The sequence below is a fragment of the Panicum hallii genome, chromosome 1, assembly GCF_002211085.1.
Source record: "Panicum hallii strain FIL2 chromosome 1, PHallii_v3.1, whole genome shotgun sequence".
Taxonomy (NCBI): Eukaryota; Viridiplantae; Streptophyta; class Magnoliopsida; order Poales; family Poaceae; genus Panicum; species Panicum hallii.
Genome location: NC_038042.1, coordinates 9,104,809 through 9,131,150, shown reverse-complemented (window position 1 = coordinate 9,131,150; position 26,342 = coordinate 9,104,809). Strand labels below are relative to the sequence as shown.

Below are 26,342 nucleotides of genomic sequence, written 5' to 3'. Positions count from 1 at the left end.
TGAACGTGCTGATGCAATCGCACACGAATTTTTGTGTTAACATAATCCATGTCATTCTTGTGTTAACCTATGGGAGAGTTGGTTTGAAGTCAACATATTGTGTCACGCTTAAGGTTGGTTAGTTAGTAGTTGTTTGGTGGTAGCAAGATTTCTTCTCTAACACTTGGGTCCCACTTATCAAATATTAAGAAAAGTGTGGTAAGATTCTCCTATGCACTATACTAATTAAAGTGGGCAAACAATTCGATGCTAACATTAGTCAATGCAAGTTTGGTAAGAATGTGTGGTAAACGTTGACAACTTTAGCCTTGAAAAAGGAAATGTTTGCAATCTTAGTATACCAATAAAACGGGCCTATGTCCGCCCTTTTAGAGATAATTTCCTTACCTAAATTGTAAGACCGTCGCTATGTCACTCTGATTTTCAGATGCCCATGAGCCTTTTTTTTTGTTATATTCGCCTGCCCATCCTCGATTTCTATGCTAAAATCATTTCATCATTATACACTCGTCCAACTCATCCAATTTATTTTCGTCGTTGAAGGGCCGGCTAACACTACTACTAGAGAGGGGCACATCGATTCCGTGCACTAGTCCCGGCTACATTTAGGCTTGGGATTAATCTTAGACATTAGTTCAGAATATAATGGTTAGGGAACGGAAGGGAAAGTTAGTCTCGGTTGGAACCTCCAATCGAAACTATTTATGTTGGTACCTTCTAGTCCCTCCAACCGGTACTAAATATGGACTTCTAAATATGGACTTCTAATCCCGGTTGGAACCTTCACGGGTTAGTTCAAAAGAAAAGCATCTTATCTAGAGTCACATGTGTTGTGTAGGTGGAATGGTAATGAAATCATACGCAAAGCAAGACTAGGTTCAAGTAGAAATCTCTCTGTAAATTCTTTTGAGAACATGGCTATCTTTTTCTCCTTTTCTTGGACCTTCATGTGTCCAATTTTTTTTCTTTTACTTGGACCTTCATGTGTCCATATTTATTTTTTTGATAGCCCATGTCTCTTTGGTAACCAAAGCTGGAGAGAGAGATCCACACATATTGTGGAGCATTTATTTATAGACTGGATGGATGGTACAATGCTAACTTCTTATAGGAACGTAGCAAGAGGTATATGGTGTGCACGTAAATCTTGATCATGAAAGCATGAAAAGAATTCTCATAAGGGTCACAATGATTTGAAAAAGCTCAATGCATAGACAAGCAGCATATATGTACAGGATTTTCAAAATATCTTATCATATGGCTTTGGTAAGACTTTGGCAAATAAAAAAGGAGCTATGCAAAGGTTTTTTTTTTCAAATTTCCAAATAACGTTTCCAAGCACTTAATCAGTAAGAGCGAGGATCATATCATTCAAACCATATCTCAAACATCAACTACTTACATGAGCATGCTTTCCTAAATATTTTCGTTCACAAACATCAAGATGATAAGCATGGAATAAAACATATGCAAGCAAATCGTAGGAGACTTGTAGAGCAAGTGGAGCATGCTGATTCATTTTATTTTTGAGTTTGAGTTCAGTGAGTCAGATTTAAAATTTATTCAAACATCACGAATCAAGAAGAGTAGAGAGGTTGCGCAAACCATCGCTCTTGAAGAAGATGGGGGTCGAGACGGACCAGTGGTGATTCGGCCAAACCATAGGGGCGGCCGACTCACTCCGGTACTCTCGCCTTGTCCCTTGTCATGTTGGCGCAGTCGATGTTGTGTGATACCTTTGTGGGAGATCTTGAGCGTGTATGGCAATGATGAATTTGAGGGATCTCCCATACACTTGTGCTTGTACCTTGTGCTTTATTCAAACAAAAGATGGAAACAAAATGGACTCTACTGGTTCAAGAACCAGAGAGCCTTACTTTATTCGAACTCAAATATTTTTGGTTTTTTTAGGGGCAAGATACAAGAACCATCATCATCTCCAAACCAATATAAGAATTGGCATGAAAGAAACTTACTTGGGGTACTCACATACCTCCCCCACAATTGGAGTTCGCATTGTTGGGCAATGCAACACAAGTGTGTGGAATTCAAGCTTTCCTTCGTAATCGTTCCCTTGCCAAGAGTTACCATGGTGTTGTAGTTGGTGTAGCTCTCATGTTCTTAGGCATCACTTGATCGTCGTTCTTTTTAATCTCTAACTGAAATGGTTAGCGACCAAAAATACCTGAAGGAGAGTTTATCCTAGAGACATGATCTTGCTTTTATTTGAAAGGAAAATGATGATACGGGCTATCACCGACAGTGCTTTGTTTACGGTCACAAGCTCGACCACGGCAATATCCTCTTGCAGCTATCATTGGTGATGTGTTCCTCTCTCACCACCAATTGTTGATGTATTATTGAAGCTTTAGCTGCAAGGTTAGTGCCACAGTGCATCCACGAAATTTGCAATATTTATGGTAAACAAATGCATCTACAACCAATCTTCTAAAGACTTTGCAAGAAAGAACCTTAAGGTGGTTGCAGTCCTCGTGCATGCTCGGGGCACAAAGCATGGCCGACTCTGGAGAGGCTTTTGACAAGCATGATTCTTGTGGTAATTCAAGAATAAAGCTCCCATGCTCATTTATGGAATCTTTTCCTTCGGAATCCAGAGTCGATGTCTCACAAAATTCCATAGCCCGTGGATTCTCCATCTCGAGAGATTGATCATGACAGATCATGGTTGGATCTCAATCATGGTTGAGAACAACATACTTCGGGCCAGCGGAAAGAAGCTCACACTCGATTGAGGGTGATGATGATCGTTCATCTTCACAAAGGTGAAAGGTCTCTTCCGAGCCGTACTCTTCGAGAGTGATAGATTTTTCAACCTCAAAGAGAACGGTTTCAAATGATACGGATGGAGATACATGCATCATCTTCTCAAGTGGGTTTTTCTTGGGAAGAGGCTTCGCCATAAGATTTTCTAAACAAGACGTAGTGATGGCTGAAGCGGTTAACCTAGGCTTTTCATCTAGGCTTCCTTGAGATGCATCGAGAAGTTTTTCTAACGGGTAGCCTAGGAGAAGATCAGAATCAAGGATGTCAAAGATGTGGAAGTCTAGGTTGACGTTGATTCTGTCTATAATGAGTAGCACGGCACTTGCGACCCCCCAACATTCAAGGATGTGTCTAGATGGACAACTTCTGAGGAGCTTGTCAGATGATTTTAGCGGTACATTGCCCAAAAGAGTGTATGCTAAGTGCCATGGCATGATGTTGACCTCCATGATGGAGTTCAAATAGGGTTCTATGATATTTCCTCTTATAGAGCAAGGTATGATCGTAGATGGTGAACTAATCCAAATCGCTTTGGAAAAGCATCTCACTCCATCCGACCATTCCTCCTCTATGGCCTCCTTGAGAATTGCTTTGTTGGGAGGATCAGGAGGTGAAGGAGGTATCGTAGGCCTGAGGGAAGGTTCTGTCAAGGGATCTCTAGATTGATTGGTGTGGATTGAAGAAGGTTCCTCCCCTAATTGGGCATCAAAGAGATCCGAGGTATTTCTATGGTTTCCAGATGGATCATCCTCGAATTGAGAATGGAACTTCGGGGGTCAAATTTCTTCTCCCTCCAATGTTCCTGGTTCAGATGAGGGTTCTATGGCAACACTTGACGATGTGGAAGGTAAAGAATCGGATTCGGCCGCTAGAAGATCCTCATGGCTCGACTCACACTCTTCTCGGAGAGGTTTAGACTTGACTATGAAGGAGGTGTTCTTTGAGATATGATCTAAGATTTTACTACCTTCAACCGAAATCTCATGGAAAGATGCCCCTCTAGTGAGGAAGTCGAGATAGTCGGCCGAAACCTTATCGAAACTCTTATAAACTTGTGAAGCAACAATGGATTGAATATCGATAAGTGGGGGTCGGATTTCACTAAGAGAGAAAATCTAGCCCAAGTTGTACCTATAGTTTCCTTCTCATTCTGCTGAAAGAAAGTGATAGAGAATCTCTTTCTAAGTTTGTCCCGGCTGCCATTCGGGACGCCTACGGCAAACATGTACCATCGCTCAGTCTTCCCTTTAAGAGAGAAGGTGAACAACTTCCACCTGAGGACATCTAGTGTCATGCTTATAAAGGCAGAGCATGAACACATCTGCTCGAACTCATGCAGATGGTGGTCTGGGTTTTCGCTACTTAACCCAGAGAAGGAAAGCTCCCAAACCAAAGCGATAAGGTCAGGACCGAGTTCATAGTCAGATGTAGAAGAAGATGGCGGCTCATAGAACTCACCCCTTGGGGTAGAGAGGCTGTGAAAGGATGGCTTCTCCATGGGTAGCGTGGGTAAGGGTGGAAGGAAAGAAAAACAAGGGATACAAGGACGACTAGATACGAAGAAAGATACAGCAACCGTTCCCTGGCAACGGCGCTTGAAAGTTTGTTGAATATCTTAGCGATGTGCGAATAAATCCGCAAGCGCACGGATACCGTTGTAGCTTTCACCTCAGAGTATTCCAAGGGTATCGAATCCAAGGGAACATGTGTGTACTAACTTCTATTCTAATCGGTACAAGGACACACCAAGATAGGTGGCGAGGGTAGAGAGGATTCCTAAGGTAGCACTATAATTGAGTTAAAGGTCGATCTCTCGGGCAAAATACTCGCTTCGGGCACCGGCTTACCCATGGTCTGCCAGGAGACCCCGGCCAACAGCTCTACGCTATATCCGAACGTGGAGAATTACAAAGGACCGATAGGGTTGTCACCACCTACGGCCTACCTCTAGCAACCTGTGGGATATAAGGCAAATGAAGGATAACCTTCCTAAACACCACGTCTACGCTATTCATTACTATTGTAGTGTAACTACGTCTGTCGACCTGTAGCAAACTACAACACTCTATATAAATACGAGGTGATGAACTCGTGAGTATGAGAACTGATCTCACTCAACTACTTTGCAGAAAAGAATCACTAATACGAACTTACTTCACTCCGAAGGAAGCCATCATCCATAGAGGTACAAGCTAGGAGGAGAGTGCCGACACCCCGGCACTCCATCCAGCTACCCCTCGCTCTCTCCTTATTTTCTAAGCACTACTTAGGTAGCTTAAGCATCTAAGAAGCCTTGAGCTCAAATGTAAGAGCATAAGTGTCGAAGGATTTCTCCAGCCGGGTGGCAGAGTACACCCGCCTAATCCTAGCTTAGGATGAGTTTGGGGGTAGTCAAGGAATGCTCGATCTAGAGGCGTATGAACATGAGTAGCACACACGGGTTTAGAGTGGTTCAGGCCGCCTGAGCGTAATACCCTACGTCCAATGTGTGATGTATTGTTTGTAAGTTTGGAGGAGGAATTGCTGACCCTGCGTGAGTGTGAACCTTCCTTTCTAATGTGCGCGCTCTCCCTTTTATATGCTCAAGGGGAGCGCGTACACTGAGCGGGGCCCCGACAGGTGGACTCGGCGATATATTAAATAAGTACACATTGGAGCCTTAAATGCCTCAGATTCGGAGATCTTCCTCGTCGGCCTCCGTGCGTATCCTCCGTCTGGATATGGTCTTGTGCCGTCTTGCTTGCATAGGGTCTGCTGCCGCTGACATGCATAGGGGGAATCGTGCTGTCGGTGTAGAGTCAGCTCCCGCTGATAGGCGAAGGGGCTATACTGACCTGCCGAGATGTAGCCTTTGCGCACTGTAGTAGCGCACATTGTAGCCTTCCTGCAGCAGGTCATAATAACTCTTCGCCCACCCGCGCGGCGCTGTGATGTGACCATACGTCCCAATGTCCTATGAACCGCCTCGGTAACTGGCGGGCTTACCATGCTGTCACCCATACCTGCCCAACGTGTCAGTGGGTAGCCCATGCTCTGTCTTGGGTGCGCGCACTCCAACCACCTGCATTTAATGCGGTAGTTGGGCTGGCTTCTCGCAGAAGGCTGGTATCCACCGGACACGTGGCGGTGCTGGTTTAGCGGTCGCTTCCTCAGGGGCACGTGTCGGCACTGGACCCCCTCGCTAGTGGGGTGGGAGGTCCGGGCCCCCCTAGCTGGCCCAAACGCTCAGGCCCCCCGGGGGTTCGGCTTCCACACGTGGGGCCCAAGACCATCCCGCGGTGGTCCGGACCCGTGGTAGCTGTTCCTGAGCACTTCGTCCTTGCGGGCACGTGGAGGCACCGGACCTGCTAGTACGTGGGAGGAGGTCCGGAGACTGTGCCCCCAGTTGTCAGGCCTGGGCCTTACGCCCTGTCGCCCAGAAGCTTAGTGCGAGGTTACGGATAACTTCGCACCCCTCGGGCTAGATACTCTAGTAGGAGGTACCCCTATCTGTATGTACCGACAGAGGCCCCCGGGCCCACCTCGGGTGAGGTACGAACCCGCAGGTGGGGCCATAATCTTGTGTTGCGCTGGGTGGACTGGTTGCTCCCATTGCGAAGGGGCAAAGAAGGACTTTCTCCTCCGGCGAGATCTCCGAGGCGACGTCCACTGCCCGCGTTCAGCGCGCCTGATGGTTCAGCTCCCGTCTTATCCGTGCACATCCCGCTGTACTGGCGGTTCAGATTCCACCTTTTCTTCCCGCCTCCAGCGACCATGCCTATGACTGGCGGGCCCGAGCCCACCGGTCATAGGGGGTAAGAGGCCGCCGCTTGGTGCGATCGACTCTTTGGGTTCCCCCCGGTCGCCGTGGAGTTCAAAGGGGGAACAGTCTTATTAAAGGCATGCACCACAGGGATTGGCTACCTTTTCGCACTTGCCTTCTCCAGACGCTGCTGCGCCCTTTCGTCTTCTCTTGCACCTTTGCGATTTGCTCTTTTTGCCCGGTGCTTTTTTCCCTTCCTGCTTCCGTACGATCCTTTCCCTCCCATCTGCGGCAATCTCCACCATGTCTCCTCTCAGCCATCCTCGCCGCTTCCAGCGACAAGAGCAGCTCGACATGGTGCGCCGCCTCCTTGGTTGGACCGCGCCGGAACTTGCCTAGAAGATGGGCAGGTTCGAGTTCCCTCGATGATCTGGTTGTGGGGGAATTCGTCCTCTTCAACTCGTATATCACCTGCGGACTAGCCCCTCCGATCTCCTCCTTCCTTTTGCTTATAGAGGAATTCGGGCTTCAGCTCACTACAAGAAATCTTGGCTTTTATGACAAACTGAATCTATCATGTAAAGTACGAAATTGATCATAAAAAGTATGTTATGACCAAGATCCCCGCGTCACAGGGTCGTCACAAAACGACCGTCACATAAAGTACCTCGTGACGGTTTTATGGTCCATGGTCACAAAATGTCTGTATCTTTTGTGACGGAAGATTTGTAGCATCACATATTGTTACCTTTTATGACCACTACTTCTGTCATATATTAGCTAGTCAACGCATCAAATTATGTACAAGTCGTCACAAATGGTAAGACGAAGAACAAGTTTGGATGGTTTTTTGTGACACCACAGTGTCGTCATGTATAGTTTTTGTAGATTATGTGACACTTATATTTTGTCATGTTTTGTACTGGTTTGTATGGTATTTACACACATTTGCAGACAAGTCTGTGACGTCACAAATTGTCATTCCATTCATGACGGCTGTCACCCCACTGGTCTTTCATCACAGCACACAAAAGCATAATACACATATATCAGCCATCATCCACAGGATTGACATCACAATTCACAAATCATTCAGAATTCACAGATCGACACAATTCATTGAAGCCATCATGCATACACATGTTCCAACCACAAACTTGCAGCATACTTGTTCAACCACATAGTTCCAGGTTCTAGGTTGCAGCACATTGTTCCAGGTTCCAGCAAACATACAAATATATGGCACAATCTAACATACAACCAGATGGCACCTAGTTCTCACAAAGTTCCAAGCACAGACTAAGTTGAAGCAATGTAGCAAAAGCTTAGACAAAGGCCTCATCCTCAGAAACTGCAGTCATACCTCAATCTTTCTGAAGTTTCAGGACAGCTCGCAGCAGCGCATTAGTCTCCTCAAACATGTTAGTCATCCCCCTCACTTCCTCTTGGGTCTGCCGCAGCAAATTTTGGTTTTCTTCAAGTGCGACCTGCTGAGCTTGAAGCTGTGCCTGCAACTCTTCCTGCTTCCTAGCAGCTTCCTCTCTTTCAGCTTGGAGGCTTGCCTCAAACTTAGCTTGGATGCGTGCTTGTACTGCTCTCGATGAGGATTGAGCAGTCTTTGACGGTCGAGGGGCACCAATGTTAGGAAGAAATGTGGATGAGCGGCTGATCTCGCTAAGACTTTCATCAACAATCTTGGTGGGAGACTTTTTTGCTTCTCCTTCTTCTGGCTCTCTATCCTTCTCTGCCACCATTCATTCCTACATAAAGAGAATGCAGTTAATAACAAGGCTAGGCACGTACTTGAGTACAATAGATGTATCAAATCATTTTGGAACTTACATATATTTCATTGGCAAGAGGAGTGCGACCATTTTTGGAACTATTCATACATTCCCTAAAGAACTCTACAGCATCTGGATCGCTGTTGTTGTACTTAGGCCTCTACAGCACATAAAAGCCTTGGATGACTTTGAAGCACACATCTTAGTTTGCATTGCATAGTAACAAAAGGATCCAGCCGAACACCAGGCAATCAGTGTGCATATAGAACAAAATAATCACATACAGTACAAGAAGCAAAATGTTTAGTATCAGAAAGAGACTTGCCCTTTTTATCCATCTTTCTCAGTTTCCCTCTGCAAATAAATTCCAAAAGGAAAAGCACTACAAATAGTTATTCAGTAGAGGAAAAGCACTACAAATAGCCAAGAACTACATTTTCCTTTGCAACATAACAGGAGCTTAAAGATGTTGAACATACAACCCAAAAGCACCCCAAAAGTGCCTCAAAGTGAAAGCAATAGTATTACCAGGCTGTATCGATAGGCTATGTAGGACCTAGAACCAGTTTTTTGGTGAAGCTGTACCTTGGATCGGTTTACTTTATTCTTCGCAGATTTCTCCTGCACCACAAATGCAATGCAAACTTTTAATTCACATGCACAGTTTGATTGCATATTAACAAAAGCAGTGATGCAGGGCATGGACCTGATTCTTTGGGTCACACCAGTACTTTACGAGCTCGATCCACTCCTCTTTCTTCATTTTAGGTGGAGGTTCTTTAGCCAACAGCTGTTCCATTGTCAGGGACTCGTCGAAGTACTTCCATTTTAGGTGATACCTCTGCTGCTTTACTCCCTTCTTAATGATATCAGTGCATGCAGATTTGCTTGGTCCATCATTCTTAACATCCACATCCAACCTATTCTGCAGTCACATAAAATATTTATTTGACAAAATTTCTTACATGGGAGTAGAGCTAGTAATGAAAGAAAGTAGTTGAAGTGAATTAGGTGTCTCACCGCCACTTTGTCAAGCACTTTTTGTACTTCTGCTGGCCCCCCATCTTTTTCATAAAGCTTCCAAGATGTGTAGATAGGCAGCTTTTCTCTAAGAGCTACACCAGTTTCTGATGCCAGCTTCGCTGCTTGAAGTGGGACATCAGGTCTTTTCTTCCCTTCAGCCACTTGGATAGGCAGCTTGTTTCCTCTCTTTATCATCTTCTCTAATCCAACCCCAATGGTTTTCTTGCGGACTTCCTTTTGGGGCGCTGCATTGGCAAATAACATGCAAAATGGGTTATTATAGCAGCCACAAATGTAGATATTGAATGTAGAAAATAATGGTTGGAAACACATATTGATTACCTAGAACAAAGTCACCAACTGGTTCTCCTTCCATTGTATGACCCTCTGAATCGGCATCAACTTGGTCATTTGAGTCATTGATGTCATTGCTTTGCCTAGAGCTCTCTACACCTGGCGAGGTTTCTATAGGAACTGATTGGTTAACACTAGTCGTGGGAGTAATTTGCGGAAACAGGGTACGGGTGGGTGTAGGAGTAGGAGTACTATGCTCAGTGTTTCCACCAGGCGTAAATATGGGTGGACTGGTGCTGGGTAATCTAGAAGCACTGGAAATGGGATTAGTTTTAGGGTTGGCTTTCGAAGCGGTCTTAGGAGGCAAGGGCAATCTTTCACTAGGTGGTGGACGGCCTCCAGGCGATGCCATGGCTGCCTGTTGCCTAGTCAATCTGGTAGGCGTGCACGATGGCAACTGGTTTGCATCCCTAGGTGGTGGATGACCTCCAGTAGGCCTGGCTGCCTGTTTCCTAGTAAATTTGGTAGGCGAGCACGGTGGCAACTGGTTTGCAGCCGCCATTTGTGCCGTCTTTTGCTTCTTAGGGTGAGTTCCTGGAACCATCGCTCGTACCTGCCAAGAGAAACATGCATCTTATCAATTAAGGAACAAGTGTGAAGTACATTAAATGACTACAATGAAGTACATGATTGAAAAAGACTAACAACATACTTGTTAATTGGCCTAGTAATGCATCTCACCTCAGTATTATCCTCATTATTTAAGTCATCATCACTGTCAGATTGGTTATCAATATCAGAGGATGGGTCATATTCATTGTCAGACTCTATTGTCTTCCCTTTGCACCTTTCCTTTTTGGAAAAAATATCTCTAACTTCCTGAGCTAGTATTGGAATACCTAGAGACTCAAAATGTTCTTGGAAATTCCTTACCCTTTCATCCCTTTCCAGCTCATACTGGGTTTTTTCATTTCTTACTTAGTTTCATCAAACGCACAGAGAGCAGAAACTGGATTCAGTTTCTGTAAAAGAGATGCAAAAGAACTAACAAATCAGTATTCTTTGAAATGTTAGGGTGAGTAATTCCTGCTATTACAGCCATCTTTATTCAATACTAGTGTCACAAAATAACTAATTAGCTTCTTCCTTTGCAGCATGTATAGGGCAAAATAACTAATTAGCTTATTCAATACAATATTGAAAAAAAGATGTCAACACAATTCGCTGCATGGTTCGAGAATCATGTGTGTGCTACTTTCTACAACATGACTTCATCATTTATGATCCAATACATTTTCAAATTCAATAATTCTGTATGTTTTTTACCTGCAGATTACCAAATTGAAATATGAAGGCACAACACTTGTTGATGAAGACTTGTACTCACTAGCATGTGGGCCAGATCCATGCGTGCGTTCGTACACAGCCTGCATAATCAATGGGGTACGGTACCACACTATGGCTTGTGACGAACATAGAAAGACACAGAACTCCACCATCAAAAGTCCAGGTACTCACGGTGATGACACAATGGACTTCTATGGGACAATTACAGACATTATTGAGTTGAGTTACAGTAAGAACAGCAAAGGGAGTAGAACTGTTATCTTATTACGATGTGAATGGTACCATCTTGGGGGAAGGACATACCAGATGAAAGATGATGGTTACTTCAAGAGCATAAACATCACAGACCGATGGTATAAGGATGATCCTTTCATTACGGACACAGATGCTACACAAGTATTTTTCTTGGAAGATACAAAATTAGGGCCACATTGGCGAGTGCTACAAGAATTTGGCTACCGACATATATTTGATGTCGAAGAGTCCGACACAAACCAACCAATCCATGAACAAGTACAAATGAGATCTCAAGAGGCATACCAAGAGGAGCATATTTCATCAAGAGATGGTGCAGTGAGAGACATTCCTCCAGATATGGATTTGTTGCACATGGATAATGAACCAGGCAGCCCTATTAGTAGAGACCTCGTCGAGAGCATCCGTCGACAAAAATATATTGCTCAAGGTGATGAAGCAGACCACGAAGATGAAGATGAAGATGAAGATGAAACCTACCTTGAGTACCATAGTCCAGAAGAAGGCAATACTTCAGGAGAAGACAGTGATGTTGATTGACCTTTGCATTTCTAGACATATGTGAACCATGCATGAACCTTTCTGTTATTGATTTTGTTGTATTTCAATTATGCTACTACATTTGTATCTGAATTATGAGATTGTAAGACCTTATATGCAATGTTTCTATTTTTAGTGTATACTTCATGTGTGATGCAAGTTACAGTGTCCAGATTTCATTCACATGATGTGACATATATATATATATATGCAGATTTCATGTGTGATGCCCAGAATCTGTCCTAAAATGTATTTCTGGGTCTTTATAACCCCAAGGCCATGTCCTGGAATGTACATAATTTGTCACAAAATGTATTGGCCAGAAGTAACATACATTCTGCCAATATTTCATCACGCACAAGTTTGCTAAATGCACTATTCTATTTCTTTGCTTTTCATTTCTTGCTTGCCTGAATGCAAGCCCATCCAATATTGGCACATAATGTTTCACACATGAATAAAATGCATTGCTTGAAAAAAGAACCAGTTTGCTTGACCATCCACCAAATTGCAATGCTTGAAAATGCACCACATTGTTCATACATTACAAAAGCGAAGATCAACTGCACTAGATTGCATTGTTCATACTACACTGCAACCATCACCTACAAAGACTAAAATACATTATGCAGTGAACTTGACTTTACTGCCTGCCTGCAACATACATCAACACACAGCCAAGACCAACTGCTAAAACAAACATCAAAAGCTTGAACTTGCACATCAAATTGTCCACCTTAGCCTCAATCTGTAGTTCACCAGCCCGCATATTCATGACCATTCTCCCAGATGATGCATCTACTACCTCTTCAGCTTCATCACCAATGTCCACTGCCAGGGGGAATTTGTGGATTGCGACAATGCCAAGCTCCTCCAGCTTATCCAAATACTGCCTTTGGAATTTATAGAACCTGCAAAGCTTAGGAAACTACAACAATAAAAAAACAATTTCATTAACCATAGCTGGATAAACAGGGATGAAGAACTTCTCAACTCAAATCATACAAGTGGATGCTCACCGAGTTCCGTGGACATTTGAAGAACACACGCAGGTAGTTCTCGGTCGTGTCCTTCCCTGACCGCCTCTCTATCACCCTCACCATCCCACAGTCAGGGCATGGGATCAAGGGGAGTCCAGTCTCCTTGCCAAGTGGATACGGCTGCAGCTCCCACCTCGAGCTTGGCTCCAGATGGCGCTCAACCATCCTGGACGCTCTACTGCCCCTCGATTGACTAGCCGAGCTTCCCCACTTGGACATGGCGCCGTCGTCACCAGAGCAGTCGCCTGGAACCGTCCAGCGCCGTCAGCTGGGGAGAGGGGGAGCCGGCTCCGCCCAGAGGCAGCACGATGGCGGCCATGCTCTACCACCCCGACTGACGCTCGCCCAGAGGCCACCCGCACGCCGAGCTCAAACCACTCTACTCCGCCTGCCCTCACGCACTGGCCTCACGCCCGGGTCCGCCCGCCCGCCCGCCCTGGCCTCACACCAGAAGCCACATGCTCCGCCCGCCCGCACGTCGACATCCGCCGCCCGCCCTAGCATCCCGCCGAGATCCGCCGCCCGCCGCGCTCCACCAGGCCGCCCGCCAAGCTCCGCCTGCCCACCCGCAACGCTACACTGACCTACCCACCGCCGGCAGCTGCGCTCGGTAGCCGCGGTCCGCTCACCCGGACGCTGCCCGCCCGCCGCCCGAACACCGCCCGCCGCTGTGTGGGACTGGGGAATTTTGGGGAATGATTCGAAATGGCCAAGTTCAACTTCTGTTCGGCTGATATATTTATGATTTTTTTAAGACCATGGCTCAAATAATGACGCTGGGGATTGTCATGTTATAATTAACAAACAGTGACATAGAAAAAAGGTCACAAAAAACCACTTCATGTCGTCATAAAACCATAACAGACGATCGGCTACTCTGGTTGACATTTTGTGACGACACTCGGCATCTATATGTGACCAAAAGAAGAGAGTCGTCATAAATAGTTCAAGGGCTCATGAATATATGATGACATAGATTTTTTTGTCATATAATGTTACAATATATGAAGATATTTGTCCTCGTCATGAGGACTTTTGTCATAAAAAATCATAATTCTTGTAGTGGCTGCAGCACCTCACCCCCCACTCCATTCTCCTCGTGTCGGTGTTCATCCACTTCATGGAGATGTTCGTGGGAGTCCGCCCCTGCGTCACCATCTTCATGCATTTCTACGCCCTGGTCGAGTCTGGGAGGAGCAGGTGCGCCATCGGCGCCTACTACTTCCAGCTGCGGCATGGGATGTCCAGCTCCTACATCAGCGCCTTCTCTAGCGCCAAGTGGGAGGACTGGTGCATGGACTAGGTCATCGCCCTGACCGACGCCAACGACCGCCTCGAGCTGCCGACCCGAGGGCCCCTCCTCGACCGCAACAGCTGAAAGCCAGGCCATCCCTACCGGCAGAGCTCGACCCAGTACTGGACCGGGTCAAGGTTCTGGCGAGGGGCGGCCTTACATCAATGATGGTGCTGAGCGACTTCCTGAGGCACCGCATCGCTCCCCTGCAACAGCGATCCAGGATGGCCTGCATGTTCACCGGGGTGAACGATTGCAGCAGAATTTAGCGCGGGGCCGGCATGGATCTATCCGACGCGGAGCTGGAGGTCCTAATCCGGGGGATGACCGGTGAGGCGTACGCCCCGGAGCTGCTGGTGCTCCCGAGAGGGATCAATGCTCTGTATGAAGACCAGAGGATGCGGAAGGCGATCCAGGCGTCTCTGCCTACACTCAACGATGGTGGCTTGGCGGTCCGGCAGGTGAGGGGTGACCCCAATCGCGGCATCTGGATCCCTAGCGCTTCGCCCGACAGCCCCCAGCGCGTCGATCCAAACTCCGGCCAGTCCATCCACAGAGCCCCGGCACCCTCCAGCAGAGGGAAGGAGCCAGAGGCGGCCAGCCCTCGGAGCAGCAGGGACCACGAGGAGGACAGGTTGCGGAGGTCCGCCGCGGTGATGGATCCTTTGTAGGGAGCCGGACCCCAAGCGCCAGAAGGCAACGGAGTCATGGGGGCTGAGTAGCTCCCGGGATCCGCCGCCGCCGCCCCATCGCCAACAGCAGCCGCAGGGGAGGTCTGAGGAGCCGCGGCGGTTTCCGCCATAGCAGCGACCACCGCCGCCTCAGCCCCCACAGCAGCACCAGGCGCCGGTCCGACCGCAACCCCAGCAGCAGCAACAGCAGGCCCCGCCACCACCACCGGAGACGCCGACGGTGGAGCTACCCCGTCGGTCGCCTGGGACGCCAGCCTCAGGGAGGAGCCAATCCCCATTCTTCCAGACTAGATGGAGGGTGCGGAGCTCCACGTGACTGGTTAATTCCCCTTGTCCTCTTTCTCTCTTCTTTTTTTTTAATCCTTATCTTGATGATGCTTGCTAGGACCACTCGCCCTGCCTCTTCTTCTGCTTCCACCGGCGACTCCTCGACCGGCAGGTCCGGCCCCCAGCAGGCTTCTTCCACAACCACTACCGGGGGGTCGGCAACTTCACCAACAGCACCTCCAGCCCCACCCGCGGCCGCGGAGGTCCGGGCCGGAGCTCCAGTGGCTATGACCGCACCTCGAATGGAGGCGACCCCTCCAGCCACGGTGGGCGGAGAGCCTACTCCGGCGGCTTCAGCGGGAGCCATGGCGGGGGCGCCCCCTGTAGAGCCAGCTGCAGAGGAGGTCGCGGCGGAGACACCACTGGAGGCGCCAACTACGGGGGTAGCCGCAGTAGAGGTACCCCCGGCAGCGACCGCGGCAGAGGCACCCCCAGCAATTGGTGCGGCAGAGGTGCCCCCGGCGGTGGTGGCAGCAGAGGCCGCAGAAGCAGGTGGCTAGAGACTCGACGAGGGAGCACCCAGCTCTGGCCCCCAGTCCGTGAAGGGGCATGAGCCGGAGATGGTGCATGGGAGGCACCTCCTCCCGAGCCCGGTGGAGGTCCCTCTTCCCCGCCTCCTGGTCAAGGCCTAGCGGGTGATGGAGGAGGCCGAAGCGGGCTTCCGGCGGGAGTGGGAGAAGCTCGAGGTGGAGCATCTTCGGATCTCTGACTGGGAGCGTCAGCTGGGGAACCGCATCCAGGTGGTGTCCTCCCACGCCGCCGAGGAATGGGCCAAGTTCGAGCAGGAGCGCGAGGCCCTCAATGAGAAGATGCGTAGGATCTTTGACCGGGAGGTCTCGGTCGTCTCCCGGGAGAGGGCGGTGGCCCAGAAGGAGAAAGTGGTGGAGCTGAAGGAGCGGACGGCTCGTCACACCATCAACACTACCAAGGCCATGGTAAAGACGATTGACGATGAGCAAGCCGCCCTCAACTATCGAGAGCAGAACCTGTCCCTCCGGGAGGTGGCCGTCAAGGAGGAGGAGGCCCGCCTCTCCGCCCTCCGATCCGACCTGTAGGCCCGGACTCGAGCCCTCGAGGGCCAACACCTACGCTAGGAAGAGGAGAGCCGATCCCTCTCCCAACGGGTCTAGGTCCTCAAGCACCGCGAGGCCGAGGTAGAGGGGCTCCTAGCTGAGCAGCGCACCGGGGTCCAGCGGATTGCCAACTGGGTCGGTGAAGCAAGTACCGCCCTGGAACTCCTTGGGCTAAGTCCCATCCAGGTCGCAGAGGCCCCTTCTTCCATCAGTTCCATTCTTCCAGCGCTGGAATCCGCTGCCGAGCGTCTGCAACGCCTGGAATCCACCCTAGTTGCTCGCCTCGAGTCCGAAGGGCAGGAGCTTTCTCGAATAGTGATAGACCATGTCTTGACCTGCTTCTAGAGCCATGACCCCACCATCTCCTTAACTCTAGTCCTCGAGGGCCCAGTGCCAGAAGTAGAGGCCGTTGCCCGGGAGGGAATACAAGAGGTGGTGGAGATTGTGGCCTCCCGCTTTGAGCGTAACGTGGAGCCAGACCTATAAAGGGAGAGGGCCCCTCCAGACTACCGAAGGAGTAGGAGTAGTTTTTGTTGTTTTTCTACACATTATAAGATCCAGAGAAGTTATTATGCGTACGATATGTAATATAGAAACCCGGACTGAGGGGCGACCTATAAATTAGCTGTTTTTCCATTTCCTTGTTCTCCCTTCTGTCGTGTGCTCTCTGGCCCCAAGGTCCCTTGGCCCCCTGGGAGGTAGTCTCAAGGGATTGGGGCTAGCTACCACGAAAATGAGGTTTAGTCCTGCACATGACTTAGGATCGACACTTAGCAACATTCCCACGGGATCCTGGATCTCGCTGGCAAGACTCCTTTGAGATGTAAAACTAGGCTTAGTGAATCAGAGCACCAGGACCCAGCCTTTAGGATTGAAGGGATCCGGACTTCCGGATCCGCAGTTCTAGGTGCTATGGTACTTGAGCATGCAGGCTTAGGGTACGGAACCAGGCTAAGTGGCTACACGACTCCGGGCCCCCCCGAGGACAAGTACGCTTCCCCGAAGCCGGTCCCCAGAAGACCGGACCCCTCCTACCTGTGAAGGAGGGATCTTGGGCGGAGACACAACCCAGCAACTCAACTCGGACCTTAAGCACGGCACAGGAATAAGGGACCACATGGGGGTTAGGGTAAGCGGGAGGCAATAAAAAGAACTGAATTGCATTAACCTCAAAGACAGACTGAGAATAAATTTTTCCTTGATAAGTTGGTACAGATAGAATGTGCGATGAACGCCAGGGGCCAAATTTACGAGGGCAGACCTCCACCGCTCTGGTCCACACGGAGGTGCTACCATATTATAAAGGAAAAATTTATTCTCGGCTAAGCCCCTAAGGATAAAACTTACGGAGGTGCTCAATGTTCCATGGGTTGGGTAGTTGCACGCCCTCCTAAGTAGCTAAGCGAACAGAACCGGGTCGGTACACCTTTGACACCTTGAAGGGGCCCTCCCAGCTGGGGGAGAGCTTGTGGAGCCCCTCTCGATTTAGGATTCGCCGCAGGACTAGGTCCCCGACCCGAAGCTCCCTACTAGGCACGAACCATTGATGGTAACGCCGGAGTGCTTGGCTATACCGTGCATTTCGGACCGCTGCTAACCATCTTCGCTCGTCGATGAGGTCTACATCTTGACGGTGCTGCTGCTCCTGCAATTTCTCATCAAAAGCTTGGACTCGTAGTGAGCCCATAGTGATCTCCGGGGAAAGGCATGCTTCGGCCCCGTAGACCAGGAAGAAAGGGGTCTCCCTGGTTGCTCGGCTGGGTGTGGTCCGGTTCCCCCATAGTACGCTCGGAAGCTGGTCAACCCATTTCGCACCATGCTTTTTGAGATTGTTGTAGGTGTAAATCTTGAGCCCCCTGAGTATCTCAGCATTAGCCCGCTCTACTTGGTCATTGCTTCTGGGGTGTGCCACAGAAGCGAAGCAGAGCTGGATGCCGATGTTCTCGCAGTATTCTTGAAAATGCCGGCTCTTGAACTGGGTCCCATTGTCGGTGATGATTCGGTTTGGGACTCCGAACCGGCACACAATTGACTTGAGGAATATGATAGCAGATGCTTTGGTGATGTTGACCACAGGGGTAGCTTCCGGCCACTTGGTGAACTTGTCGATGGCAACATACAAGTACCGGTACCCACCGACGGCCCTGGGGAAAGGTTCCAAGATATCCAACCCCCATACAGTGAAAGGCCAAGAGGGTGGAATCATTTGTAGAGCCTGAGCCAGAGTGTGTATCTGCTTTGTATGGAACTGGCATGCTTTGCAGGACTTTACCAGCTCAGCTACATGTTGGAGCGCTGTCGGCCAGTAAAATCCATGCCGGAAGGCCTTACCGACCAGCGTGCGGGATGAAGAATGATTTCCGCACTCACCTCCATGGATTTCTGCTAGCAAGTTGAAGCCCTCTTCCTGGGTGATACACCGCATGAGGATGCCATTAGCGCCATGGCAGTAGACATCCCCTTCTACCACAGCGTATCGCTTAGTTAATCGCACTATGCGCTCAGCGGATACATGGTCTTCAGGAAGGATGTTGTCTTTCAGGTAGTCCCCGATCTCGGAGATCCATGCATCAGGACCCCCCTGAGAGTTTGGATGCGGCTCCTCGAGGTCTTCGGGACCCTCGAAGCTGCACACAATCCTTGGCGGACCCCATGGATGGAGCGCTGCCGGGACCGCTAGCTTCGAGGTGCTAGACTGACCCCCTTCGTGCAGTTTGGCAAGCTGGGCGGATGGCTTCAGCAGCCGTCTTTGAAAGACTCCCTCTAGCACGAATGCCTGAGTTGATGGCCTCGTGGAGAGTACATCTGCCACCGAGTTGTCTTCACGTGGAACGTGTTGTAGTTCCAGTATGTCGAAATCCTTCTCCAGCTTCCTCACATCGATGAGGTATGCTGCGAGCTGGGGTTTGTTGCAACTGCACTCACCCCGGACCTGCTTGATGATGAGCTGGGAGTCTCCCTTGACCAGGAGCTGCCGGACCCCCAGGGATAGAGCCACAGCCAGTTCGAAGATCAGGGCCTCGTATTCCGCCATGTTGTTGGTGGCCTCAAAGTCAAGGAACACCATGTATTTCACTTGTTCGCCATTTGGGTCGATGAGGACCACACCAGCTCTAGCCTTTTTGTTGCGTGCGGACCCGTCGAAGAAGAGTGTCCAGTGGGGTCTGGTGAACACCAGAGCCCTAGCTTCTGGAAGTGGGGGGTCCGAACCGTGGTCCGAACCCCCAGGAACGCTTGGTGTAGGAGTCCACTCTGCTACGAAGTCGGCAAGGACTTGACTCTTGATGGCGTGGCGGGGCTAGAAGTCGAGTTGAAATCCAGCAAGCTCTCAATGTTGCCCGTGGCGTTGGAGTTGCGGAGGATGGCCCTCAATGGATAAGAGGTCACCACCACAATTTTGTGGGCCTGGAAATAATGGCGGAGCTTCTAGGATGCAATGAGTATAGCATAATGGAGCTTATGCGTCTCGGAATACCTGGCCTTTGCTTCATGTAGGACCTCGCTGACGTAGTAGACTGGCTTTTGGACAGTCTTGACTTTAGCAGCGGGACTGGGCTCTTCTCCCTGAGCTAGAGATTCTCCGGACCCCAGGTCTTCCGGCTTTTTCCCGGGTCGGGACCCGGCCGAATCCCCCAAAGCAGGGTCGGTTGTTACATTGGTGATGGTCGGACCTCCACTTTCTACAGGGGGACCTCGGGGGCCCCCTGCATGAGTTGCTCAGACCACTCTGCGATCAGCACCATACTGATCACTTCAGTCATCACTGCAAGATACAGAAACAACGTCTCCCCCGGCTCCGGAGCTACCAGTAAAGGAGGTGAGATACCGCTTCATTTCTTGGAAGGCTTGCTTTGTCTCCTCAGTCCATGTGAATGGACCGGACCCCCTCATCAACTTGAAGAAGGGGAGAGCTCTCTCCGCCAGCCTCGAGATGAAGCGGCTGAGGGCTGCAAGCGACCCCGTTAACTTCTGCACGTCCTTGAGTCGAGCAGGGGGCCTCATTGCTTCGATTGCCCGGATCTTCTCCGGGTTTGCCTCAGTCCCCCGGTGTGACACTAGGAACCCAAGAAGCTTCCCCGCCGAAACACCAAAGACACATTTCTCGGGGTTGAGCTTCATGCACGTCGCACGCAGTTTGTCGAAGACCTGGGCTAAATTTTCTAGAAGGGAATTCGCTTCTCTAGTCTTGACTATGATGTTATCAACATAAACCTCAATTATCACTCTAATCAAGTCACCTAATGTAATGTTCACTGAACGAGCAAAGGTGGGCAAGGCATTAAGCAGTCCATATGGCATTACAACATAGCAATAAAGACCATCCACAGTTACAAAAGATGTATGCTTCCTATCTGCCTTAGACATCATAATTTGATACAAACCAGAATAGGCATCTATGAAGGATAGCAAGTCACACCCGGAGGTGGAATCTACAATTTGATCTATACGTGGAAGTGGATAGGGATCTTTTGGACATGCCTTGTTGAGGTTGGTGTAGTCGATGCACATCCGAAGCTTCCTGTTGGCCTTTGGGACGATGACCGGATTGGCCAACCACTCGGGGTGGTGGACCTCTTCGATGAAACCAGCTTGTAGAAGCTTGCAGACCTCTTCACGGATAAAGTTCTACCGCTCGATGGACTGCTTCCATGGCTTTTGTCGCACCGGCTTGGCATCGGGGTGAATCTTCAGACGATGCTCAATCACCTCCCTGGGGATCTCGGGCATCTGTGACGGCTCCCAGGCGAACACGTCGACATTTGCCCGGAGGAAGGCAATGAGCGCGCTTTCCTATTTCTCTGGGAGGGCTCCGCTCCAACTTGGATGGTTTTCACGGGGACATCGTCCGTATCAGACGGATGAACTTTGAGCGCCCTGGCCACTGCCCTAGCGCGTGAGGTTGAGGGCTCGGACCCCCCTACGCTGACAGCTGGGATGAGGCCCGTTGCCAATGCATGTAGCTTCTCAACTGCCACTACAGCAGCGGTCTGGTCGACCTGCACGGTGAGGATTACTGCAGGGGATGGCATCTTGAGGACCAGATACCCATAATGCGCAACGGCCATGAACCGGTACAGAGCCAGCCTGCCAATGATGGCATTGAATGGGAGGTTCACCTCCGCAACATCGAACTGTACGTTCTCTGTGCGGAAGTTTTCCTCAGTCCCGAACGTGACCGGCAGGGAGATGGTCCCCACCGGGTAGACGGGATGTGGGCCCACTCCGGAGAATGCGCGAGATGGGTCTAGCTTGGACTTCGGGATCTGCAGCTGCTTGAATGTTGTACAGCTGATGACGTTGAGATCGGCACCTCCGTCGATCAGTACGTGGTGGAGCTTGATGTTGGCGATGGTGGGAGTGGTAACAAGTGGTAGCACCCTAGCCCCCGCCATGTTCTCCGGGCAGTCGGATGGCCCGAAGGAGATGGTGGTGCTCCTCCACCATTGGTGGGGCGCCACTTTCGGTGCCCCCGGCTTCACCGAGAAAACTTCCCGGCGAAGAGTCTTGACGTCTTACCAGGAGACGAGCTCCGAGCTGCCACCGTACATGACGTACAGCTTCTTGCGGCGCTCATCACCCCCGAACTCGGAGTCGGACTGGGTGTAGAGGCCCTTAAGGTCCTTCTTTGAGGTTTGGTACCCCAACTCGGACGGCCAGGCCACCGCTCGGAGGTGGTCTACGAGCGCTGCGCAGCCTACCCCAACCACCGGGGCCTGGACATGTCCCTGTGGCTTTGGTACTGCCACGTCGAGCTCGGCGTCAAGGTTCCGACCCTCAATGTTGAACCGACGCTCACGCGCCCGCTCCATGGTGACGCGGGCGTCCTCTCCTGCACGCCTACAGTTGAGTTCCACCCGCAGATCTTCAGTCCGAGCACTCCTCACTGCTGGAGAGTGCACAGAGCCGGATGCGCCGCCCTGACGGCGACGCTGCCTGGACGCAGATCCCCCCGCCGAGCCTGGGGTGACCTATGCCAAGATGAGGAGGCGGTTGACGTCGTCACGCCATTGCCTCAGCACGTCGGGCGAGGCCACCGAATCCGGCGGGTTGCGGAGCAGCTCCCTGGCCGCCACCAATAGTCCGTTTGGTGAGGACTGCGTTAGGGTCTTGGAGGCCTGCTTTGCAGCACGCAGCAGCGCAACGCACGCCACAGCCCTCGATAGAAGACGGCGAGAGGCATGCGGTGCAGATGACGCCACTTCCTCCCCCATCAGGTGGTCATGGTGCTCGACTACTCGTGGCATTGTGATCTCGAGCCTTCGATCAAGCGCAAACAAAACTGTCCCCTATTTGGCGCGCCAAATGTCGGAGGATTTCTCCAGCCGGGTGGTGGAGTGCACCCTCCTAATCCTAGCTTAGGATGAGTTTGGGGTAGTCAAGGAATGCTCGATCTAGAGGCGTATGAACACAAGTAGCACACACGGGTCAAAAGTGGTTCAGGCCACCTGAGCTTAATACCCTATATCCACTGTGTGATGTATTGTTTGTAAGTTTGGGGGAGGAACTGCTAACCCTGCGTGAGTGTAAACCTTCCTTTCTAACAAGCGTGCTCTCCCTTTTATATGCTCAAGGGGAGCGCGTACACTGAGCGGGGCCCCGACAGGTGGATCCGGTGATATATTAAATAACGTACACATTGGAGCCTTAAATGCCTCAGATCTGGAGATCTTCCTCATCGGCCTCCGTGCGTATCCTCCGTCTAGATATGGTAGGGTCTGCTGCCGCTGATATGCGTAGGGGGAATCGTGCTGTCGGTGTAGAGTCAGCTCCCGCTGATAGGCAAAGGGGCTATACTGACCTGCCGAGATGTAGGCTTTGCGCATTGTAGCAGTGCACATTGTAGCCTTCTTGCAGCAGGTAATAATAACTCTTCGCCCACGCGCGCGGTGCTGTGATGTGACCATACATCCCAATATCCTGTGAACCGCCTCGGTAACTCGCGCGCCGCCTCGGTAACTGGCGGGCTTACCGTGCTGTCACCCATACCTGCCCAACGTGTTAGTGGGCAACCCATGCTCTGTCTTGGGTGCGCGCACCCCAACCACCCGTATTTAATGCGGTAGTTGGGCTGGCTTCTCGCAGAAGGCTGGTATCCACCGGACACGTGGCGGTGCTGGTTTAGCGGCCGCTTCCTCAGGGGCACGTGGCAGCACCGGACCCCCTCCCTGGTGGGGTGGGAGGTCCGGGCCCCCCTGGCTGGCCCAGGCGCTCAGGCTCCCTAGGGGTCTGGCTTCCACACGTGGGGGACCAAGACCATCCCACGGTGGTCCGAACCCGTGGTAGCTGTTCCTGAGCACTTCGTCCTTGCGGGCACATGGAGGCACCGGATCTGCTAGTACGTGGGAAGAGGTCCGAAGACTGTGCCCCCAGTTGTCAGGCCCGGGCCTTACGCCCTGTCGCCCAGAAGCTTAGTGCGAGGTTACGGATAACCTCGCACCCTTCAGACTGGATACTCTAGTAGGAGGTACCTCTGTCTGTATGTACCGACAGTAAGCACAAGAGAGGAGTGGTGCAGCGTGTCTTAATTTGAAGCCCCTCCCCTCATATTTATAGGTGTAACCATGGGGTGTCTCGGCCGACAAATGAGGGGCTATCATCTGGAACCGACCTTGAGGAGCAATGAGGAGTTACCACGTGCAAGGGGAAGGTCGGTGGCGCCAAAACTGGTTCGGCCGAACCAGTATAACCGCCACAGCCTTTGGCAGTGTCACTGATAGGGGGGCTCTCTGGTCCATGGTAGGTGAGAGGGTGCTAACCTAAGTCGGTTGCATGTGTTTGTGGGCCTTTTGATCCATGTGAGTCTGAACGGCACGTTCTGATTGGTCGATGTCTTTTGTCTTGGACTGAGGGGTGTGTTTTCTTGCTCTTAAGGTGTGTTTAGACTGTCATATGGGTCTTTCAGTCCTGTGCTTGCTCGTGATTGGCCGGGAGTTTGTCACTTGGATTATACTTGCTCTTTTCATGCATTTTCAGTCCAAATTCATCTGCATACAAATATTCACCAACACTTGTGGAAGTTGTTAGTAATATGTTCTATCACTAATATTAATGCTTATTTTTTGTGTGTCTATGTAGGAGTTGACGGTATAGATTTAGCCCTTAAGACAGTCAACACCCGACCTGATCCGGCCCCGCCTGAGCCCGACAGGCTAAGCTTGACTCGATGCTCATTTAGGCCTAATCACAATAGGGATTTTATGGCGAGTTTTATGGCATTAATTACCATGACACATCAGCATTTTTGATGATGTGGCACTTATTTAATAAGGGAAGAGAAGGAACCAGTTTCATCCCCACGACACTCTGCTAACTCGTTTCCAAGATGTTGGAAATGGCGTGAAACGACCACTGTGACCGCCGTTGTAACATGGGGGATCCCGTGCGCATTTAATTACACTTAATTATACTGGTTACAAATGTACATGCCACACTAGATCAACTAGCATTTAATTACACTGGTTAGCTTTGGAAATAGTGAAATAAAACTCTTCATTGAGGCATAGTGTTTTATTCATCCCGCAAGCTGATGTGGCATTCTTGGAAACAGAGATATGAAACCCTCCATTGTAATTAGCCTTAGGACCTACCATGGCGCTGGTTTTGCAGGCCTAAAATACTCGGTCTGGCCAGAGCTTGACCTAAACATTAAAATTAATTAATTTTACACTAAAAAAGTGGCCGGGCCGGGCCGATTTAGGCCCGAATTTACCTGCCCTATAAAGTTATTAGGCGGGTTTGGCCAAGCGTGCAAAATTCTTACCTCTTTCTTCTTATAATAGTCCTGAGCAAAATGAGTCTGATCCGATGCTCACTTACACTGACTCCAATCCAGCAGCCAAAAGGCGAGACAAATGCATATTGCCTTCCGTCGCGCACTATAGCAGCAGCCATCCAACTCCAACCGAGCATGCATACCGGTCATGCAAAGTGACTCTAAGGGGAGAGACAGTGCAAAATGCAGGGCTCCCCACCGCGATGCAAATCACTCCCATGCAAACGGTCAGTCCACGGGAGAGTTGAGCGTCCCCACCGCGATGCAGGCGCCAAGAACTTTGGGTGGGCCAGCAAAAGGCAAATTGCCTGCGCGCGTTGGAGAACAGCCCATGCAAGCTGGGCCGCCAAAATGCCGGACCCATGCATCTCGCTGGTTGCCTCGCAAATATGCATCGCGCCGATTGGAGTTAGTCTTAGGGCCGGACATGGAGCTGATCGCGTGAAACAATATAGGCACTACTATATCAATATTTGTAAAATAATTTGATCGTTGTTTCACTATCATATAAACTATAGCGAGGGAGATGATTTTTTTTCTTACCATAAGGAAAGAAGAGATTTCAGACTTTCAGTTGTACTTTCTTCATTCATTCTAAATTGTAGACTATTTTGGTAAATTTAGATATATAATTTTTACAATATATCTAGATATAGTATATCTAAGTGTATAAAAATATGTATTTCAATTTACTAAAATAATCTACAATTCGAAACAAATATAGTATAAACTAAGTTGGAGGCACGAGTAGTCCTAGCCGCACCCAGACGGCCACACTTGTGTAACACACGTGAGGCGTGAGCCGTGATGAAATAAATGTTGGTCGCTGAAGGCTGCGCCTTGCACTGCCCATCGGGCCATGGCACGAGCCTCGGGGCTAGCGTCCGAGCAAGAGCAAGCCCTCTGTGGTCTCTGCCATGGACAGGAGCTCCTCCTGTCGGCAGCCACGCCGCTGCCGGCTCTCGGTTCCGGCGCCCGGCCTGCCTGCAGCCAATCAACGGCGCATCGCTGTGGCGCAGGCAAGGCGATGCCCTACGCTAGCAGCCGGCAGCGCAGGGCAGGAGGAGGCACGGTACCCAACCCCTGCGCGTTGGGAACTTGGATGGCTCCCCCTCTCTTCGTCTCCGGTCGGGCCATGGCGGTGCTCTGGCGTCTGCTGCTCCGGCTGCGACGACGACGGCCATTTCTACCTGCCGTCCCGTCCCGTGCTTACGCACGCAGCGGCCCCTGCAGCTGCAAGCTCCCTCCAAGCATGTCTCCGTCAGGCATCAGCTGCACGGCATGCTCCCGCATCCCAACGCCACTGGCTGCTACCTGCTCACGCCACCGTCTGCTCAGCTCCACTGCCCTGAACGCGTCGTGGCCGCTCCGTTG

The 26,342-nt window shown here is 50.4% G+C and overlaps 1 protein-coding gene across 1 annotated transcript; it reads right to left on the bottom strand.

The window, feature by feature from the left end:
• Positions 1-20,355: 20,355 nt before the first annotated feature.
• Positions 20,356-21,588, bottom strand: LOC112895651. The gene is made up of 2 exons (XM_025963635.1): positions 21,124-21,588; positions 20,356-20,385 (listed from the first exon to the last, which is right to left on the bottom strand). Exons 1-2 carry the CDS (start codon positions 21,586-21,588, stop codon positions 20,356-20,358), a joined length of 495 nt encoding a protein of 164 aa, XP_025819420.1.
• Positions 21,589-26,342: the final 4,754 nt, after the last annotated feature.